At 56.5% G+C, this 18,597-nt stretch overlaps 4 protein-coding genes across 4 annotated transcripts in view; 2 read left to right on the top strand and 2 right to left on the bottom strand.

Moving 5' to 3' along the window:
- Positions 1 to 4: 4 nt before the first annotated feature.
- Positions 5 to 2,635, top strand: PTSG_06281 (uncharacterized protein). The gene is made up of 2 exons (XM_004993115.1): positions 5 to 377; positions 722 to 2,635. Exons 1-2 carry the CDS (start codon positions 53 to 55, stop codon positions 2,476 to 2,478), a joined length of 2,082 nt encoding a protein of 693 aa, XP_004993172.1. The 5' UTR covers positions 5 to 52; the 3' UTR covers positions 2,479 to 2,635.
- Positions 2,636 to 3,096: 461 nt separating this feature from the next.
- On the bottom strand, positions 3,097 to 13,459 carry PTSG_06280 (uncharacterized protein). Its single transcript, XM_004993114.1, has 27 exons — positions 13,433 to 13,459; positions 12,922 to 13,068; positions 12,541 to 12,677; positions 12,345 to 12,396; positions 12,077 to 12,146; positions 11,630 to 11,855; positions 11,288 to 11,385; positions 10,954 to 11,035; positions 10,648 to 10,744; positions 10,229 to 10,416; positions 9,905 to 9,983; positions 9,372 to 9,687; positions 8,891 to 9,146; positions 8,570 to 8,694; positions 8,373 to 8,429; positions 8,017 to 8,087; positions 7,807 to 7,884; positions 7,357 to 7,504; positions 7,121 to 7,213; positions 6,896 to 6,928; positions 6,543 to 6,713; positions 6,035 to 6,172; positions 5,783 to 5,878; positions 5,438 to 5,575; positions 5,192 to 5,269; positions 3,896 to 5,045; positions 3,097 to 3,607 (listed from the first exon to the last, which is right to left on the bottom strand). The coding sequence occupies exons 2-27, from the start codon at positions 12,972 to 12,974 to the stop codon at positions 3,270 to 3,272; spliced, it is 4,368 nt and encodes a 1,455-aa protein (XP_004993171.1). The 5' UTR covers positions 12,975 to 13,068; positions 13,433 to 13,459; the 3' UTR covers positions 3,097 to 3,269.
- Positions 13,460 to 13,478: 19 nt separating this feature from the next.
- On the top strand, positions 13,479 to 18,497 carry PTSG_06279 (integral membrane protein TerC). The gene is made up of 8 exons (XM_004993113.1): positions 13,479 to 14,221; positions 14,612 to 14,716; positions 14,982 to 15,035; positions 15,216 to 15,305; positions 15,689 to 16,033; positions 16,299 to 16,455; positions 16,692 to 16,843; positions 17,280 to 18,497. Exons 1-8 carry the CDS (start codon positions 13,505 to 13,507, stop codon positions 18,102 to 18,104), a joined length of 2,445 nt encoding a protein of 814 aa, XP_004993170.1. The 5' UTR covers positions 13,479 to 13,504; the 3' UTR covers positions 18,105 to 18,497.
- PTSG_06278 (uncharacterized protein) overlaps positions 18,458 to 18,597 on the bottom strand; it is a 2,006-nt gene continuing 1,866 nt past the window's right edge. Inside the window, exon 6 of the mRNA XM_004993112.1 lies at positions 18,458 to 18,597. This exon is cut by the window's right edge and continues 206 nt beyond it. The gene's annotated coding sequence lies outside the window, so the exon portion shown is untranslated.

Below are 18,597 nucleotides of genomic sequence, written 5' to 3'. Positions count from 1 at the left end.
GCAGTTTGCGTCGGCCAGAAGGACAGCCAGCGTCATCGCTGCCACTGTGACGATGAGCGTCGCGCTGGGGTTGTGTGTGGTTGTCTGTTTGGCGGTGGCGGCCTCGGGTGTGGAGGGCCGTCAGGAAGCGCGGCGGGCTGCTGCCACGTGTGCGGATCTGGCCGGTAACGACACGTACCAGCTCTCCTTTGAAGGGTCCTGGTCATATGTGACCTTGGCACCGGCCTCGGACCCGACATCCATGGGTGCATTGGGATACCGCGTGTTCAGTGACTGGTCGCCAGGCACTCCTTTGTTCCCAGAGATTGTCACCATGGCAGTGGAGGACAGTGGCATTGCTGGAGAAGGCGACCTTTCATGCGACGCCATTGCTGACGGTGCTGTGTGTGTGTGTGTGTGTGTGTGTGTGTGTGTGTGTGTGTGTGTGTGTGTGTGTGTGCTTGTGTGTATGTGTGTGTGCTTGTGTGTGTGTGTGTGTGTGTGTGTGTGTGTGTGTGTGTGTGTGTGTAAGTGCGTGTGTGTGTGTCCTAGTTCCATTCCCCTTCCATCCCTCCCTGTGTACCCTTCTCTGCGCACCCTTCCAACCCGCCCTCGCGCTGTACCTGTAACCCTCGCACTGTCTCTGCATGCAAGTCCCTCCCTCCCTTTCTCTCGCCCTCCCTTTCTCTCGCCCTCCCTTTCTCTCGCCCTTCCACTCACGCAACCCTGCTTTGTCTGGTAGGAGGCTATGAGTGGAGACCCGACTACGCAGTGATAAAGGCAAAGTGCGGAAAGAACGTGGAGGTGCATGTGAAGGTGGCATACACCTCGTCGACCACAACGTGCGCGCAGTACACCGTGTCCAACCTCAAGCAAGCACCGGGGTCCTCCACATCTCCGCTGTCTTCTTCGCCAGCGCTGAAGCTGGTGTTTAGTGGGAAGGCACCCAACTTCTTGGGAGCCACGTCAGCGGCGCAGGTCAACGGCACCAGCATCAGCGTCGCCACAAAGGCCACCATGCCCTTGCCCCCTTACACCCAGCAGATGCACCGCTACTGGCGCGTGCAGACGTCGCTCAACACCGCGCCGTCCCTCGATGCTCAATCGCACGCATACGCGTGGTCCCTCTCCCTCCCGGCCGCAGCTACCAAGAACGTCACCTTCTGCCTGAGCGAGTACGATTCGCCCCCGTCCGCGCCAGCGCCGCTTGCACCAGTGCTGGACACCAGCAACACCACCACAGACATCAACGACTGGCTGGCGCAGCTGCCAGTGCCGCCGGCCTCAGCTCACATCGGGCCAACAGAGTTCAAGATGTACTACAACGCCTGGTTTCAGTTCTGGTTCAACACGGAGCGCGCGGGTGGAGAGCACTGGGTGCGCCCCGTCATCACCCCGTCCATGTCGCGATACGCGCGTGGTCTCTGGCTCTGGGACACGGGCTTTCACGTCTTTGCGCTGCTTGCCAGCCCAGGCTCTCGCGCGCTGGCCAAGGCGAAGGATCAGCTCACGGTTCTCACGACTGCTGGCGTCGCTGTCGGGCACATCCCTCGCGTTGTTGGCGCCACCGTCATCGAGAAGACCACCCAGCCGCCAGGCATCCTGACGTGGGCAGCCCTTGTCATCTACAACCGCACACGCGACGACGACTTTCTGCGACTCGCCTTCAATGCGTTTGCACAGAACAACGACTGGTTCTACGCGCAGCGGCTGGCCAAGGACGGCAGCGGGCTGTGCCTGTGGGCGGGCGAAGACAGCGGCTGGGACACGTCGCCGCGCTGGGATCAAGGGCCCGTGGAGGCCATCGACCTCAACACGTGGCTGCACATGGACCACCTGCTGCTGGCGCACATGGCAAAGCTGCTGGGCAATGCGACTGCGCACGACATGTGGACGCAGCGCGCGCATCAGAGCGCAGCGGCGATTCAGCGCTGGCTGTGGGACGACAGCAAGGGCGTGTTCTGGGACCGGCTGCCCGCGCAGTCGGCTGTCCAACACGATGGTGGGACCACGCGTATCCGATCACCATCGCCACCGGGCTCGTTTGTGGATGTGGTGACACCGGCGCCGTTCTGGGCGCTGCTGGGCAATGTTGCCAACGCATCCCAGGCGGAATCTGTCTCGAGCGTGCTGCTCACCCCGTCCAACCTCATGACCCCGTACCACATGCCGTGCGTGGGGCGCTCTGAGAAGGTGTTTGATCCCACAGACTACTGGCGCGGCCCCGTGTGGGTGAATGTCAACTGGCTCGCTGGCGTCGGCCTTGACTGCTACGGCCAGCACGATCGTGCAAGCATGCTGCGCAACGCCACCGTTGCGGTGGTGAACGGGCAGCCGGAGCCCCGCGAATACTACAACCCGCTCACTGGAGATGGCCTCGGTGCAAAGCGGTTCTCGTGGACTGGTGCTGTGTACATTGTCACGCTGCAGGAGATGGCGGGCAACAGCGACGTCGCAAACACGCTCCACACCATCTTGCAGTGCCGGCATTCCAAGTAGCTCTGGCGTTACGTCTATGTGTGGATCCGTTGTGTGTGTGTGTGTGTGTGTGTGTGTGGTTTGTTTGTTTGTTTGTTTGTTTGTGTGTGTGTGTTTGTGTGTGTGTGTGTGTGTGGGTTGTTTGGTTGTTTGTTTGTGTGTGTGTGTGTGTGTGTGTGTGTGTGTGTGTGTGTGTGTGTATCTTTGGGGTGTTCCTGAGTTTTTCTTTGCTGAAGCTTCCACCACAGCTCTTTGTTATCCCTTGCCGTGTGCGTTCACACGCGTGCATCAGCACAACTCATCCACACCTGCTGCATCATACGCTACGGAACTGTACTTTTTCCTTCACCATACGCAATGCAGAACAGCAAGAGCACACGAAAAAAATCTCATCAAAGGAGCTTGGGAGTAAAGTCGGCGGCAACCGGTGATGGGTTCTCAGGCAAGGCAGAGAGAGAGAGAGGGGGGAAGGGTGTAACAACGTGTGCGATCCTTCTTTGCGCAGTCACGGACAAGGAATGGACCGGGAGCAGGGTCGTGTGAGGCAAGAAAGAAGCAAAGCAAACGACGAAAGCAACGAGTGACGCGCGCGAACAACCGACCAACAGCAAACTTTGGGCTAAAACGTTGGGCGAAGGCCACAACACACACACACACACACACACACACACACACACAACCGACAAAGGACAGCGTCACGAGAGAGAGAGAGAGACGACGACAGGAAACGCCAAAACCCACACACAACACAAGGTGCCACATCGGTGGGTGTGAGATCGTGTGCCATGACTGCTCCTGAGGGAGACGCGCAACTACTTGAGCCAGTCAAGACCGTCCTCGTCCTCATCGTCATCGTCAAAGGAGAGCACGGCCTTGGATGTCGACCCCTTGGGCTTCTTAGTGGTGGCAGTCACCATGAAATCGTCGTCGTCGTCATCATCATCAAACGCGCTCAGGCTGGACGTCTTCTTCGGCTTCTCCTCCACGTCGCCTGCGCCTTCTGTTTGCTCTTCTTCCTCTCCTTGTGCTTCGTCTCCATCAGCATCATCGTTGGTCTTCGCGTCATCGTCGCTGTCGTCGGCAGCTGCCTGCTGCGTCGCTGCGCGGCTTCGCGAAATTGGCGCCGTGAAAAACGCCTCCAGATCCTCGTCTGTGGGTCACGCGCGAGTGGGGCAAGGGCGGGCACGATAAACGTGAGCACGCGTGTGTTGGTATGTGTGTATGTGTATCTGGGGTGTGTGTATCTGTGTGTGTGTGTGTATCTGGGGTGTGTGCATGTGTATGTGCATGTGCGTGCGGTTGTGTCTCTGTGCATATAACAGCGCCCGAGTCGGATCAGCAGGCAAAAGCACGACACACTTCATGCGCACGCATGACCTCAACCCCGTTCCCCGTCGCCCCCCCCCCCGCTCCCTTTCAAACATGACCAAAGACCCACCGTCGCCTTCGTCGAGGAACGAGGCCGCGTCGCCGCCGTTCGTCTCCGCAGCCGTGTCACCAGCCACCGCATCCTCCTCCTCTTCTTCCTGCTGCTCTTGCTCTTCTTGCTGCTGCGCCTCCACTGCATCTTCCGTTGCGACGTCATCCTGCTCGGTCTCTGCCTGCTCTTGCTGTTCATCCTCGTCATTGTCTGAGGAGAAGCTCGCCTCGCCGTCGCTCTCCGCACCAACAGCGGCGGGAGCAGCGCTCTCCTGTGCACCAGCGTCATCTTCGCCGTCATCAGCTGCGGCCGCTGGCTCGGCGTCAACCACCGCATCTTCGCCTTCCTCCTCATCTTCCGCATCACCCTCGTCTTCCTCCCCATCCTCCTCGTCGTCCTGCTTTGGCTCTTCAGCGGGCATTGGCGAGTCTTCCTCGGCTGCACCCGTTGTCCCCTCATCATCATCATCTTCCCCCTCCTGCTCCTGCTCCTCTTCATCCTCATCTTCGGCATCTTCGGCGTCAACCTGGGGATCTTCCTTGCCGGAGCTGTGGCCATCATCCTCCGGCTCCTCATCCTCCTGCTTGCCTGCAACAGCGGTATCATCCTCCTCTTCGTGCTGCTTCGTTTCGTTGTCATCTTCCTCTTGCTCTTGCTCCTCCTCGTCCACAGCCACAACAAGGGCGCGCCTTCCGTTGCCGTTCAAGTGGTGATCTTCACCACTGTCACTCTTCTTCTCAGCAGCAGCAACTTCTTCTTCCTCTTTCTCGTCCTCTGGATCGGCTCGAGCCTCCTTCCCCTCCTCCTGCTCTTTCTCCTTGTTCTCGGCATCCTCGGTGACAGTCGGGGCCTCTGTCGTGGGTTCCTCTCCAGCAACTTGCTTGGCTTGTTCCTCTTCCTCGTCTTCCTCGTCTTCCTCGTCTTCCTCGTCTTCCTCGTCTTCCTCGTCTTCCTCGTGGTCCTCATTCTCCTCTTCGTCCTCTTCCTCGTCTTCGTCTTCCTCCTCGTCTTCATCTTCCTCCTCGTCTTCATCTTCTTCTTCCTCTTCGTCCTCGCTCTCGCTTTCTTCCTCTTCTTCCTCGTCATTTTCCTCCTTCCCCTCCTCTGTGGGCTTGGTGGGGGTTGCTGCACCAAGTGCAATCACCTTCTTCGTCTCGCCCACGATCACCTGAGACGGTACACATACAAGCAAATGATGACACCAAACACGGCATTAGCGCGCGCACGCACGCACACATTTGCATGCACCAAAGTCTCATGCCACCCACCCACCACCCACCACCATCGCAACGATTCTCGTCACCAGGAACACACCTCCTTTGCGAGCTGCATGACGGCGGCGCTGGTGAGCGATTCCTCACCTGCAACACGGGCCTGGAACTGCTTGTACACCTGCGACCACACCACCCCATTGCACGCGGGACACAGTGAGAGTCAAGAACAACAAAAGGTCACATACACACTCACAACCAAATGCAATTGCACACAAACCACACACACACACACACACAATACGCACACACATACATACACACACGCGAACCCGAACACCAAGCAGACCTGGTTCATGATGCGGCGAACGTCGGTCACAGTGAAGCCGGCAGCAGCTGCTGCGGCAACGGGTGCAGCTGCCTGCTGCTGTGCCGCCGCTACTGCTTTCTCCTCGGCCTTTGTGGCCTCGGACTGCCAGTGAAGCGCCTGAGGGGATGAGGGATAGTGCAGTGTCAGCAACACATGTCAACGATTCAAGACAATGTGGCAGAGGGATATGTGAGCGAGCACGCTGGCACACGCAAACACGAACTCAGCGTACAAGCTCGCCCTGTGGCACACACGCGCAAAAATATGCTTACAAAACACGCCGAAACACCACCCAACCTCTCCTTCTTTTCATCTCATTCGCACCTGTTGCTGAGCCTCCCGGAGCTGTGCACGAAGGGTGGCGACCTGCTTAGAGTTCACCTGCGACGCGCGGGCGGTCTCAAGCTCGTCCTCAAGCGCCTGCACGGGCGTGCCAAAAGCAAGACGCACATCACGGCAGAGGTATATGTGTGTGTGCGTGCGTGTGACGTCAATGGTGAGGTGCTGTCGGGCAAAACCAGCGCAGTCATGGCAGAGGAAAGCATAGCCATTTTGGCAGTCATGAATTGGACGTACCTCACACTTTGCCTTCCACTGCTTTGTGGCGGCTGTGGCCTTTGACAGGTTGGCCTTGTATTGGGCCTCAAGCTCCTCCTTAGCTTGCTCCGCCGCAGCCTCGCTCGCCGTTTCGGAACTCTGCTTTGCCTTTCGAAGCTGCGCAAGTGTGCATGTTGCATGCAACACGGAGGAGTGTGAAGGGGTTGGGGGGGGGCTTGGTGAGTGCACTTTTGTGCTCACATGCAAATACGCACACAGGCACGAACACACACACACACACACACACACACACACACACACACACACACACACACACACACACACACACGACGACAACGACGACACGACACACACACACACACACACACACACACACACACACACACACACACACACACACACACACAAGAGCAGACAGACACAAACGCACACACAAACGCACACACACACACACACGCAAACACACAAACGCACGCAAACACACAACCAAGCAAATGGCCAACACAAAGGGCGCATGCATGTGTACCTGGCGCTTGAGGGAGGAGACCTGGTCCTCAAGCTGGGTCTTGGCCTCCTCAAACTCCTCCTCCATCGCTGCGCGCTCCTTGGCCGCCTTCTTCTTCACGCCTTCAGCCTTCTTCGCCGCAGACTCAAGGTCGTGCTTCGTGTCGCTCAGCTCTTCCTCAAGGGCAGCAACCTGGCACAGGACCACCAACATGATGAGGTGCGTGTGTGACATGTGTGTATGTTGATGACAGTGAGAGGGGTGGAACGAGGGGACAAACGCGCAGAACGACTGGTTCAAACACAAGACACCAACGTGCGAATACAAAAGGTGCACGCCAGAACAACACGCATGCGCACAGCAGCTGTGTGTACCCTTTTCTTGATGTCCTTGTTCTGCTGCCGCTCCTGTGAACGGTGGACACATTCAGGGCATCAGCGACACGACAACAGTGCATTGCAAGCTCACAAGACCAAACAGGTGGAGTCATGTGACCGCACGACAGCAAACACAATGGCGCCTCGACATGCGGCCACATCAACACTGGCACCACAACGCAAGCACCAGCATCAACGCAACAGCACGGGTATTTGCAGCACCTCCTTGAGAGCCCGGTTGAGCTCCTCTATCTTGACAGCGGACCCGCTCTCCGCAGCCTTGAGCGACGCCGCCTCGCTCGACGCGCGGTCGTGCTGGTATTGGTGATGACATGCCACGGACAAGGTGAGAAGCACAGCACATCATCAGCGTGCGGTGATATGTGTATGTATGTGTGTATGTATGGTACAGCCAAGGTTGCGGCTCGCTCGCCGTCACTATCGACCAAAGCACGCACCTCCTCCTTGATTGAGTCGAGCTCTGCCCTGAGGGCCTGTTCGGTGGCCTTGAGGGTCTGCAGTTCCTCCTGCAGTTCAGAGAGGCGCTTGGTCGCCGCAGAGAGCTCGTCCATCCGCTCAGACCGCTCCTTCTCAAGCTCAAGCACCCTGCACCACGCACGCAGCGCAACCAAGGCCATCGGCATAAGTGTGTGTGTGTGTGTGTGTGTGTGTGTGTGTGTGCGCGTGTGTGTGTGTGTGTGTGTGTGTGTGTGTGTGTGTGTGTGTGTGTGTGTGTGTGTGTGTGTGTGTGTGTGTGTGTGATTGGTGTCAGTGTGAATATTTGCGTTGGGTGTCGTGTGGCGATGTTGTGTGTGTGTGTGCGTGAACGAATGGTGAAGGCGCTCAACAGCACGAGGACGAGAAAGAAAGAGCATGTTGTTGGCACGTATTGGGGTGCCATGGCTGACCTGGCCTGTGCCTGTGCTGTCGTTTGCTTGAAGGAGTCATTTCGCTGCTCAAGGATGAGGTTGTTCTCCTCCACGTATCTGTTCACAGTTGATTGTGCAAGCACACACGTGCATAATACGCGGTCGGTGAGGGAGGGAGTGGAGGACAGAGAGGGTGGGTAGGTTCTGTGAACAAACAGAACAGGAGAGGTGGGCGAAACAGCGGCTGACTTTTGGTTTCGGTCGAGGAGTTCGGCAATCTTCTCGTTCTGCTTCTCGATGCGCGCGCTCTTCTCAAACACCTGTGCCATCAGGAGACATGAAGCGAATGCCGGGCAGCGGAGAAGCACAGCCAACCATGTACGAATGAGGGAATGCACTCGATCAAGTTACAGTATTAAGCGGTCGCAGACAGCTGTCGCGCACTCGGAAGCACACCATTGGCGCACGACCGCACACGTGTGTGTGTGCGTGCGTGTGTGTGTGCGTGCGCGTGCGCGTGCGCGCGCGCGTGTGTGTATGTGTGTGTGTGTGTGTGTGTGCGTGCGTGCGTGCGTGCGTGTGTGTGTGTGTGTGTTTGTGCGCACCTCCTTCTTGAGGCGGTCGCTCTCCGCGATGATGCGCTGGATGTTGTACATCAGCACCTGGCGCAAAATCACACGACACGACGATGGCGAGGAGTGAGATGACGCAGCCGGTGGTGATGTCAGCATTGTAAACGCATGAACGAACACAGACAACACACAACACAACACACCACGACACAACACACCACGACACGCACCTGTGACTCCATCTGAGGCATGGAAGCGCCAAAGGGGGACAGGGCGGAGGATTCGCGCAGCTTGTCGAGCTTCTCGTTAGCCGAGTCCACCCGCTGCGAAATCGTCTTCAGAGTGTCGGCCGTCTCTGCAGAAGGCGCAAGAACCAGGAATGCGCGTGAGTTGACGCGAGTTACATGGTCCTGTGCATGCGTGCGTGTGTGCGCGCGCGCGCGCGTGTGTGTGCATGTGTGCGTGTGCATACACATGTGTGTGTGCATGTGTGCGTGTGCATACACATGTGTGTGCTTTCCATTTGCACTTCAGTCAGTGCACGAACGAACCTTCCATGTATTTTGACTGGCGGTCAGGAGGAGTCTGCTGGTTCTCTTGCTGTTGCTGCTGTTGCTGCTGTTGCTGCTGTTGTTGCTGTGATTGTTGTTGCTGCTGGTTCATTCCAAACCCTGGCTGCTGCCCTTGCTGCTGCTGTTGTACCTGGTTGTACCCTGGTGGTGCAAACCCTGGCTGTTGTGCCTGCTGCTGCGGGTTCATGCCCATGAAGGGCTGTTGCTGCTGTGGATTGTAAAGACTCAGCGCATTCTGAAGGAAAGCGCGCAAGGACAGAAGGACACGCACACATACATGGGTGAGGAAAAGGCATGCGTGATTGGCAGGCGCATGTGGCTTGCCCATGGGGTCGTCCACAATCACACAGAACACCACACACACACATGCGCACATGCACACAGGTATACATACACCCACAAACACACACATACATGCACATCGAAGCTGTGTAATTTTCTATACCCGCACACAACTGACCGTTGGCTGCTGCTGCTGCTGGAACGGCTGGAACTGCGATGAGGGCGGCATGTTTGGGTTCTGCATAAACTGCTGGTTTGGTTGCTGCTGCCCTTGCATCATGCCTTGCTGCCCATACATGTTCATGGCGTTTGGCTGGCTCTGCGGCTGCTGCATCATGTTGTGCTGCATGCCGCCCTGCTGGTTGAACGCGTTCATGTTGCCAGCTGCGCCCTGCATCCCAAACGGCTGCTGCTGGTGCTGCTGCTGCTGCGAGGGGTCTGCGACACCCATCATCTGCGCCATCATCTGCTGCTGCATCGCATCAGGCGTTGCGCTGAACAAAACGACGAGCGGCAACGGAGACAAGGGGGGGGGGCATGATGAAAGGTGAGCTGGGTTGGGGGGGGGGGGGAGTGCCACGTCTATTTGCGGGACAAGGATGCGGTGTGGCAGAGAGGGTGGAGCATTGAACATGGCAAGCCGTGACCACGGGCTGTGCAGCTGAATGCTCATGAGGTGCGCACTGCAAGGACAACATGATTGAATCGCACCCTCCGAGCATGCTGGTGCCCATCTTTGCCATGCGCTCCAGCACACGCGCTTTGTGCGACGTCATGTCCTCGTCGGCAGCTGTGTGAGTAGGTGTGTGTGTGTGTGTGTGTGTTGGGGAAGTGTGTGTGTGTGTGTGTGTGTGTGTGGGTGTGTGTGTGTGGGTGTGTGTGAGCAGTTGGTGTCGGTGGCGATGGTTGCAGTGGGGAATGTGTGAAGGAACGATGGTAGCAAGCACACAAACGCGTGCAAAGGCACGTACCACAAGCTTACACACTCACAAGCACACATGCACCATTGTCATGACAAAACAAGTGTTTTCTCACATGCAGCTGCGTCTGTGCTGGCGTCGTGGTCGTCGTGTGCGGTAAGCGTTGAGGGCGCTGGGGAGGCGTCACGCCGCTTGTCCTTGTCCGCCTTTCGCGCCGGTGTCGACGTCGACGTGGGCCCGCCGCCCTTGATCTCCTCTCCCTTGTGCTTGTGGCGCAGCACCTCCGCTTCAATCACAATGTCGCTGCAGCAAGCAAGGAAGGAAGGAAGCCAGGACATGGGTAGGGGAGGAGTGCGTATGTGGGAATGTGCAGAGGTGTATGTAGTGGGTGCTGACGGTTAGAAGAGCATTGAACGTGGAGGATTCGGATTGCACATGCGTTTCACGACATAACAAAACGAAACAGGCCTCATAGCAAACCAAAGCAAACCAAAGACAAGTGTTTCTCACGAAATGCATGTACGTGCACGGCACCTGTTCGCGGGGATGTTTGCCGCGCCAGCAGCGCCGTAAGCGGAGGCCGAGGCGATGGCGATGACACGCCGCCCGCCCTTCTTCATGCCAAGCACACCTGCCCCCAAGTTGCCGTAGTGAAGGTGGGTGAGTCAATGAGATTGTGTATGTGTGCGTATTTGTGAGTGTGTGTGTGTGTTGGGGGGGGGTGTGCGTGCGTGCGTGCGTGAATTTGTGTTTGCAAGTGTAAGCAACACATCACAGATTCGCAGTTGAGGACATGGCGCTTGGTAAGAGCAAAGGAATTGCGCGGAAGGAAAGCCACACCTTGGTCGAAGCCCTGAACGACCTTGTTCTTGCCGACCTTGAACTTGTAGCCCTTCTCCGCGCTGATGTTACTGTAGTACTCCTGGAAAAATCAAACAGCAGCACAGGCGGGTGGGAAGGCAGTCAGAGGTAAGCCACGATGCACAAGGACAGTACAACAAGGGGGAAAAGAGATATACAGGCACAAGTTCAGCAACACACACACACTCCACCACACACACACACACACACACACACACACACACACACACACACACACACACACACAACCAAGCACAACCAAGCACAGCCAAGCACCAGCAAGTACAACCAAGCACAACAAGCAAATGACCACCTTTCCGAAGGCGCCACGGTCGAGGAGCCAGCCCGTGTACTTGACCTCGATGCTGTCCCCGCTCACAATCTCCTTCGCCCCGCCGCCAAGCACAAGGTCTGACCACAACAACAACAACAACAACAGCAGCAGCAGCAGCAGCAGCAGCAGCAGCAGAATGCAGCAACACGCAGACAGGGTGAGGTATGACCGGGAAGAGGAGGAAAAAGACACCGTGCCACGTATTTGGGCGATAAGTGGTGGCAACAGCAGACCCGCGATCCCCCAGTATAGAAATCAAAACACGCGTCAGTTCACAGCCACCCACGCCACCTCCTTCCCACCACTGCGATGGCCGCCCACCTTGGGTGATGAAGTCGGCGACGCCGCCAGAAGCAAAGCGGGCGAGCGCGATGTTGCGCAGGAACGCGTTTGTCTGTTCGTCCGTCTCAAAGCGGATGGACCAGTTGACGCGTGCATCGTCGTAGAAGTTGATGTAGTTGCTGCCCTGTGGAACGACGGCAAAGTCCCGCGTGATGCCCGCGCGCGCAACCTGCTTCCGACTCGCATCGTACACGTACACGCAGTACTGCAACCACAAGTACGCGTGCGTGTGCGTGTTTGTGTGTTTTTGTGAGTGTGTGTGGTTTTGTGAGTGTTTTTGAGAGTGTTTGTGTGTGCGTGTGTGTGTTTTTGTGAGGGTTTATATGCGTGAGTCAAAACATTCTCCGCACAAGACTGGAAGCGGATGTCAGCAGACACCAGCAAACGCCACGCATCGTCATGACAGAGCACACGTATGAGCCGCACCTTCTTGGAGTCAAAGTCGCCCATGATGGCGCAGCCGAGCTTGCCCTTTGGCGCGTACTGCCCGTTCACACTGCAGTGAACAACACAACAAGTGCAGTGAGTGAACGACGCAATGCAAAGCTGCGACGAAACATGCAACCACACACTCGCAAACGCACGTTTGCACACACACACAATATTACACACGAACACACACACAATCCCACAATAACACACACACACAATCACGCACACACACACACACACACAAACACGCGCGTTCGCTCACTTTTGATAGACGTGAGCGGTGACGGCATGAATCACGCCGAGGTTTTTATCACCTGTACAAGTCAAATGCACATGCGTGAGATGAGATGTGCAGCAGGAACGTATGGCAGGGAAAGCCACGCCACGCCACAAATGACGACACTTGCAACACAACACGTTGCCTGCAAGTGGACAAGAGGTTGATTGCAGGTGCTCACCGCTTCCTGGGCGCTGAGCTTGAGCGGCTTGCTGCTGCTGTTGCTGTTGCTGTTGCGGCGCCTCCTGCCGCGTGTAGGTGAAGGAGTCATTGCCCTCTGCTGGCTGGGAGCTTGCAAACAAGCCGCTCAAGTTGGTGCTGCACAAGCAAGCATCATGTAGCAACACGTTGCACATGTTGAGTCGGTGAACTGCAACTGAATTTGCACTCATAAACACACGCGCACACACACACAGACATAGACACACACACAGACAAAACACACACGCACGCACACACACTCAAACACACACACACGTCCACACACACACACACACACACACACATCCACGTATACACACATCCACACACACACACTTGCACTGCGCACCGAATAGCATACCCAGATCTGGACGGCAAAAAGTCGTTCTCGTCCGCCTCAAAGTTGAGGGCCATGACGTCCTGTCTGCGTTGTTGCTTGTGGAATGCGACCACCTCGATGGGATCTGGTGCGTTGATGACGTTCAAGCCTTCTCGCCTTCGCCTGTCACTGTTGCGAAAGAGCCGGCGAAACATGACAGGCACAGACACAACAACACCAGCCACAGGCCGTCAACAATTCGACAAAACCAGACCAACCACGACGACACCGAACAACAACGAGCACACACACTCACACACACTCTCACACACACACACACACACACACTCACACACTCACACACTCACTCTCTCTCTTTCACGCAAATGCATAATTGCAACCCTACACTGCCAAAGCGCTCTCCGCGCTTCCACAACAACAGCAACAGCAACGCGGAAGGAGCACTGGCTCCCCTCCTCCCTCTGCTTGTCCTTTCCCACTGCAGCAGCACAACACACCAAACAAGCCGAACCAACCCAAACACAAACCTCACCTTCCTCCAGGCAGTGGTGTGGAAAATCTATGACTATCATTCGCAGCTTTTCTACAGTGCACAGCAGTGGTGATGACGATGGTGACGAGCCCACACACCACCACCACCACCACCAGCTCCAGCTCCGGCAGCACCCGCGCAAGCGGCGGCGGTGTCTGCGTTGCGGTTGCCAGTATGGAAGAGGCAAGGTCATCACAGCACTGCCAACACATCCGCTGTAAGCAGTGGCGGATACACAGGTGCGGCAGGCCTGAGCGAACTCAGACGCCGCGGCGTGCGGGGATAACGACGCTGCCCGTGATCACTGTCATCATCTTGTTCGTGTGCGTGGCACAGCAGCACCATGTGGTGCGCGCAGAGCCCCGCGTGGATGGTGCTGGCGCTGCCCAGCCCCAGAACGCGGGGGTGCCGTCGCGAGCATCGTCGTCAAAGAACAGGGCCATTGGGTATCTGGACGAGCTTGAGTTTCAAACACAGTGCACGAACAAGCACCTTGGCATGCACCTGTTCCAGTTTTCACGGGACTCCCTGAAGCGGACCCGGCAGTTTGCCAGCGCACCAGGGGATGAGATTTCCACTGGCGCGTTCCTGGGGCGGGATCTGACGTTTCCAGCAAGCTTGACAGACCTGCCCGTGTCCTTTGACATTGTGTCGAGCGGGCACGCTGCCTCGCACTACAGCGGCATCGTGTATGGGCACATGCACGACACGGCCGGCGAAGAGCATGCTGTGCTTCAGGTCAACTCACACCCGGGCAACGACGACTTTCGCATTGCCTTCTCCAACAAGGTTGAGCGAAATAGGGACATGAACGCCGTTTGCTTGCTTTGGCGGATGGCAGGGTTGTTGCGGGTGGGCTGTGCGACTGGTGGAGTGGTTGTTTGTTCGTTTGTTTGTTGTTTGTTTGTTTGTTTGTTTGTTTGTTGTTGTTGTTGTTGTTGCAATTGTTGTTGGTGTTGTTGGTGTTGGTGTTGTTGTTGTTGTTGTTGTTGTTGTTGTTGTTATTGTTGTTGTTGTTGTTGTTGTTATTGTTGTTGTTGTTATTGTTGTTGTTGTTGTTGTTGTTGTTGTGTATGTGTGTGTGTGCGTGTGTGTAGCTAGTGTGTGCACCCCTTACAATGTGCTTGCTTATCCGCACTCACTCTTGGTGTGTCGTCGTGTGTTTGTGTTCATGTTTAGGTGTACCATCGCAGCACGCCTTACCAGCAGCTGTACGCCGTTGGGATCACATTGCACGGCAACGCGGACACCACAAATGAAGTCTTGACCGCATACTCGCCGGCGGTGTGTGCATGTGCAAGCTGTGTTGATTTGCTCTGCGCTTGTGTGTGCTTTTGTCTGTCTGTCTGTCTGTTTGTCTGTCTGTGTATGCGTACGTGGACGTGTGTGTTTATGTGTCTGTCTGTGAATACGTATGTTGCTGTATGTGCCCATGTATGCCTACATGTGCGCATGCTTCCGTTTGCTTGCGTGGTGCTCAATTACGCGACAACTTGTTGTTTCATTCTTGGCCGACGCTCAACCCCACTGCTGATGTTGCGCTGTGCAGGGAGAAGTGTTGGTGCAGTTGACGTCCTTGCCACCAGCGCACAGCCACGGCGATGTAAGTTCACCTTTCAACAGCACCACCAGCAACCGCAGGTAGCATTCCACACAGAAATCTAGGCGCGCACTCACACACACATACACATACATACTCACACACACACATACATACATGCACACACATACATACATACATACAAACATACATGCACACGTACATACACACACACGTGTGCAGACATTCCTTGGTGTCGTGTCCAATGTGCCGATTGGCGCCATCACCTTTGACGAAAACGGACAGGACGACGATCCCGTCAGCATCAAGCAGGTCTGTGGTCTTCGTGGAGAAGTAAACTGCCTCGCGTGTTGTTGCATGCCACCCACCTGTTATCGTTCCATACACACTACTGTACACACACTCACGATAATACACACACACACAACCACATACACACAAACAAACAACCACACATACACACGCACACACACGCGCACACAAACAAACAAACAAACAAACAAACAAACACACACACGCACACACAAACAAACAAACAAACAAACAAACAAACAAACACACACAAACAAACAAACAAACAAACAAACAAACAAACAAACAAACAAACAAACAAACAAACAAACAAACAAACAAACAAACAAACAAACAAACAAACAAACAAACAAACAAACACATGTTTACACGCACATGTACAGGTGTACATTGGCGTGCGGGAGGCGAATCTGCTGGACGACCTGCACCCTGCGCACCGACGGGTGTTCTGGATTGCCTTCAACATCTTCATCGTCATGATGCTTGCTGTGGACATGCTGCTTGGCCGCAGCCGCTCCGTCGTCCTGTTTGACGCCCTCGTCTGGTCCGCCATCTGGATTGCGCTCGCCCTCCTCTTCTCCGGGTTTGTGTTCATCTCCCGCGGGCGCGGCCCTGCGCTGGTCTGGCTCACCTCGTATCTGCTCGAGAAGTTTCTCAGCGTGGACAACCTCTTTGTCTTCCTCACCATCTTCGCCGCCTTCCGCACGCCCTCGCAATACCAGCACAAGGCGCGTATCGAGGACGGTTCTTTGTGTGTGTGTGTGTGTGTGTGTGTGTGTGTGTGTGTGTGTGTGTGTGTGTGTGTGTGTGTGTGTGTGTGTGTGTGCGTGTGTGTGTGCGTGTGTGCGTGTGTGTGTGCAACGCCGTCTCTCTGCACGCCGACGCAATCAAGCTCACGTCATGCTTTCACCCACCTCATTCACCCCGTACACCACATGGATCAATCACCAACCAACCAACCACTGTTCATGCGCTTCTTGTTAACGTTGGCAGGTGCTGTCGTGGGGCATTGCGGGCGCCATTGTGCTGCGTGCGGTGTTCATCTTCACGGGGGTGCTGCTTGTGGAGAAGTTTTCGTGGCTGTTAGCCCTCTTTGGCGTCTTCCTCGTCTACACGGGCGTCCGTGCAATAGCAGAGACCTGCAGCCAAGGTGCCTCACTGTGGTTTACGGCGCTGGTCGTTTGTTGTGGTTGATGGTTGGACTTGTTTTGCTGAGTTTTGCTGGTCGTTAGCTGTTGCTTGGTCGTTGTTGATATCTTGGTGTACTTTGCACTCAGCGCTTGCACGAGCGCGTGCCCTTGACACTCACCATGTCATCGCATGCGTGAACCCGCCATTCATGTTCTGCCGTTGTCGACCGCCTCAAACCTCCTCCGCTGGCTGCAGACGAAGAGGAGTCGATGTTTGGCTTTGACGCCGGGAGCAGTGACCACCTCCCAGCCGCTGCGCTGAAGAACAACCTCGCCCTCAGCATTGTCGGCTCCGTCATCCCCGTCTCCCGCCGCTACGACCCAAAGGGCCGCTTCTTCGTGCGCGAGGTGGGGTTTTTAGTGTGTGTGTGTGTGTGTCGTGTGTGTGTGTGTGTGTGTGTGTGTGCGTGTGTGTGTGTGTGTGCGTGTGTGCGTGTGTGTGTGTGTGTGCGTGTGTGTGTGTCTGTCTGTGTGTGTGTGTGTGTCTGTCTGTCTGTCTGGCTGGCTGGCTGGCTGGCTGGCTGGCTGGCTGTCTGTCTGTCTGTCTGTCTGTCTCTCTAAAATCGCCTCTCCATCTGTTGTGCGCGTGTGTCTGCCTGCCTGCCTACTTTCCTCTGTGTCTGCCTGCTTCCCTCTCTGCTCGTCTGTTTAAATGTGTTTGTGTATGCACCACATCCGCCTCCCCCGGGTCTGTTCTGCTGTGTATGTTCCGTTTCTTTCTCGCACTACATCCAACGATCCACACACCCTGCTTCTCACCCGCTCCCATTCAACACGTGATCAGGATGGCGGGGACGATGCGAGCATGACGCTGCCTGTCTCCACCCGCGCCGCCTCCCGCTTCCGCGCCCACTGGATCGCCGCCAAGAACTGCCTCAGCGCGCCCTTCCGCGTGTGCGTGCGCGTGTGCGGGCTGAGCGGCTTCAAAGCCACGCCGCTCTTTGCCGTGCTGGTCATTGTGGAGACGACGGATATGGTGTTTGCTGCAGACTCCATCCCCGCGGTGCTGTCCATCACGCAGGACCCGTTTGTCGCCTACACCTCCAACATCTTCGCCGTGCTCGGGCTGCGCGCGCTGTACTTTGCGCTGGCGGCCGCCATGACCAAGTTCAGGTACCTCGGGCCAGGCCTGGGCATCATCCTGCTGTTCATTGGCGCAAAGCTGCTGCTGGTGATGGTGGACGTGCACGTGTCTGTTGAGGCGACGCTACTCGTCGTTCTCGGCACGCTCGCTGCCGCCATCCTGCTCTCCCTCGCCCGACCAGGGCACAGCAGCGACAGCCAGGGACCCAGCAGCAGCGGCAAGAGCAGCAAGAGCAGCAGCGGCGGTGGCAGCGATGCCCACCACCATCACTACCTTCATGGCTCCACGGACAAGGCGGCTGGGCGGGCTCCGAGGGGCATGAGCAGCACCAGCACCAGCACCAGCACCAGCCCTGGGGGCGGACTGCCTGGTCTGGCGATGGGTGGTAACGACGTGATGTTGGCGTCGCCGCTCTCGCCACCGGGCAGTGCTGGCCACGCTGCTTGGCCACACGCATCACTGCAGCCAGCAGCACCAGCAGCGGCACAACCTGACACCACCACCGTGACCATGTTTTCGCAATGACGTGCTTGCAGCGTGCTGGCTGGCGGCGAGCAGCCATTATCACTTGCGATGGCTTTAACCAACGACAGGCTAGGAATCCCATTGTGACGCAACACGTGCACTGCTGCGCTTGCTTGTGCTCCACCCCTCGCTAGCTAGCTACCTACCTTGCATGCTTGCGATCGCGCTTGCTTGCTGGCTGGCTGGCTGTTTTTTCCTTGTGCTTGCTAGGCTGTACACGGTTGCTTGACAGGCAGGCAGGCAGGCAGGCTTCTGTGTCCTCTGTGTCTTCTGTGTCTTCTGACGCGTATGCTCATTTCATGTTTGAGAAATCACCGGCTTCTCCCTGCTCCCTCCGTCTCTCTCTCCACTTTGGCCTGTGTGCGTCTGTTGTGCGTCTGTTCTCGATTGCCGATAGAGATGTGTAACTGATGTGATATGAAGCCAGGCAAGACGCATGGCCATCAAGGAAGCAAAAGGGGATGTGTTCCAGCAGATAACAATAAGCAGCTGC

The sequence above is a fragment of the Salpingoeca rosetta genome (assembly GCF_000188695.1).
Source record: "Salpingoeca rosetta unplaced genomic scaffold supercont1.14, whole genome shotgun sequence".
In the NCBI taxonomy this organism is placed as follows: domain Eukaryota; class Choanoflagellata; order Craspedida; family Salpingoecidae; genus Salpingoeca; species Salpingoeca rosetta.
The sequence above is the reverse complement of the archived record's forward strand: the minus strand, read 5'-3'. Positions and strand labels throughout refer to the sequence as shown.

Bases quoted from the DNA above. Each gene is read 5' to 3' on its own strand.
- PTSG_06281 (XM_004993115.1), top strand. From the start codon at position 53: ATGAGCGTCGCGCTGGGGTTGTGTGTGGTTGTCTGTTTGGCGGTGGCG. The intron at 378-721 runs GTGCTGTGTGTG...TTTGTCTGGTAG, and splicing joins ATGCGACGCCATTGCTGACG to GAGGCTATGAGTGGAGACCC.
- PTSG_06280 (XM_004993114.1), bottom strand. From the start codon at position 12,974: ATGGCCCTCAACTTTGAGGCGGACGAGAACGACTTTTTGCCGTCCAGA. The intron at 10,745-10,953 runs GTGTGGCTTTCC...ACTTGGGGGCAG, and splicing joins CGTTCAGGGCTTCGACCAAG to GTGTGCTTGGCATGAAGAAG. The intron at 6,173-6,542 runs GTACACATGCAT...ACACTTGCGCAG, and splicing joins TCTCCTCCCTCAAGCGCCAG to CTTCGAAAGGCAAAGCAGAG.
- PTSG_06279 (XM_004993113.1), top strand. From the start codon at position 13,505: ATGACGATGGTGACGAGCCCACACACCACCACCACCACCACCAGCTCC. The intron at 15,036-15,215 runs GTAAGTTCACCT...ACACGTGTGCAG, and splicing joins CAGCGCACAGCCACGGCGAT to ACATTCCTTGGTGTCGTGTC. The intron at 16,034-16,298 runs GCGCGTATCGAG...TAACGTTGGCAG, and splicing joins CCTCGCAATACCAGCACAAG to GTGCTGTCGTGGGGCATTGC.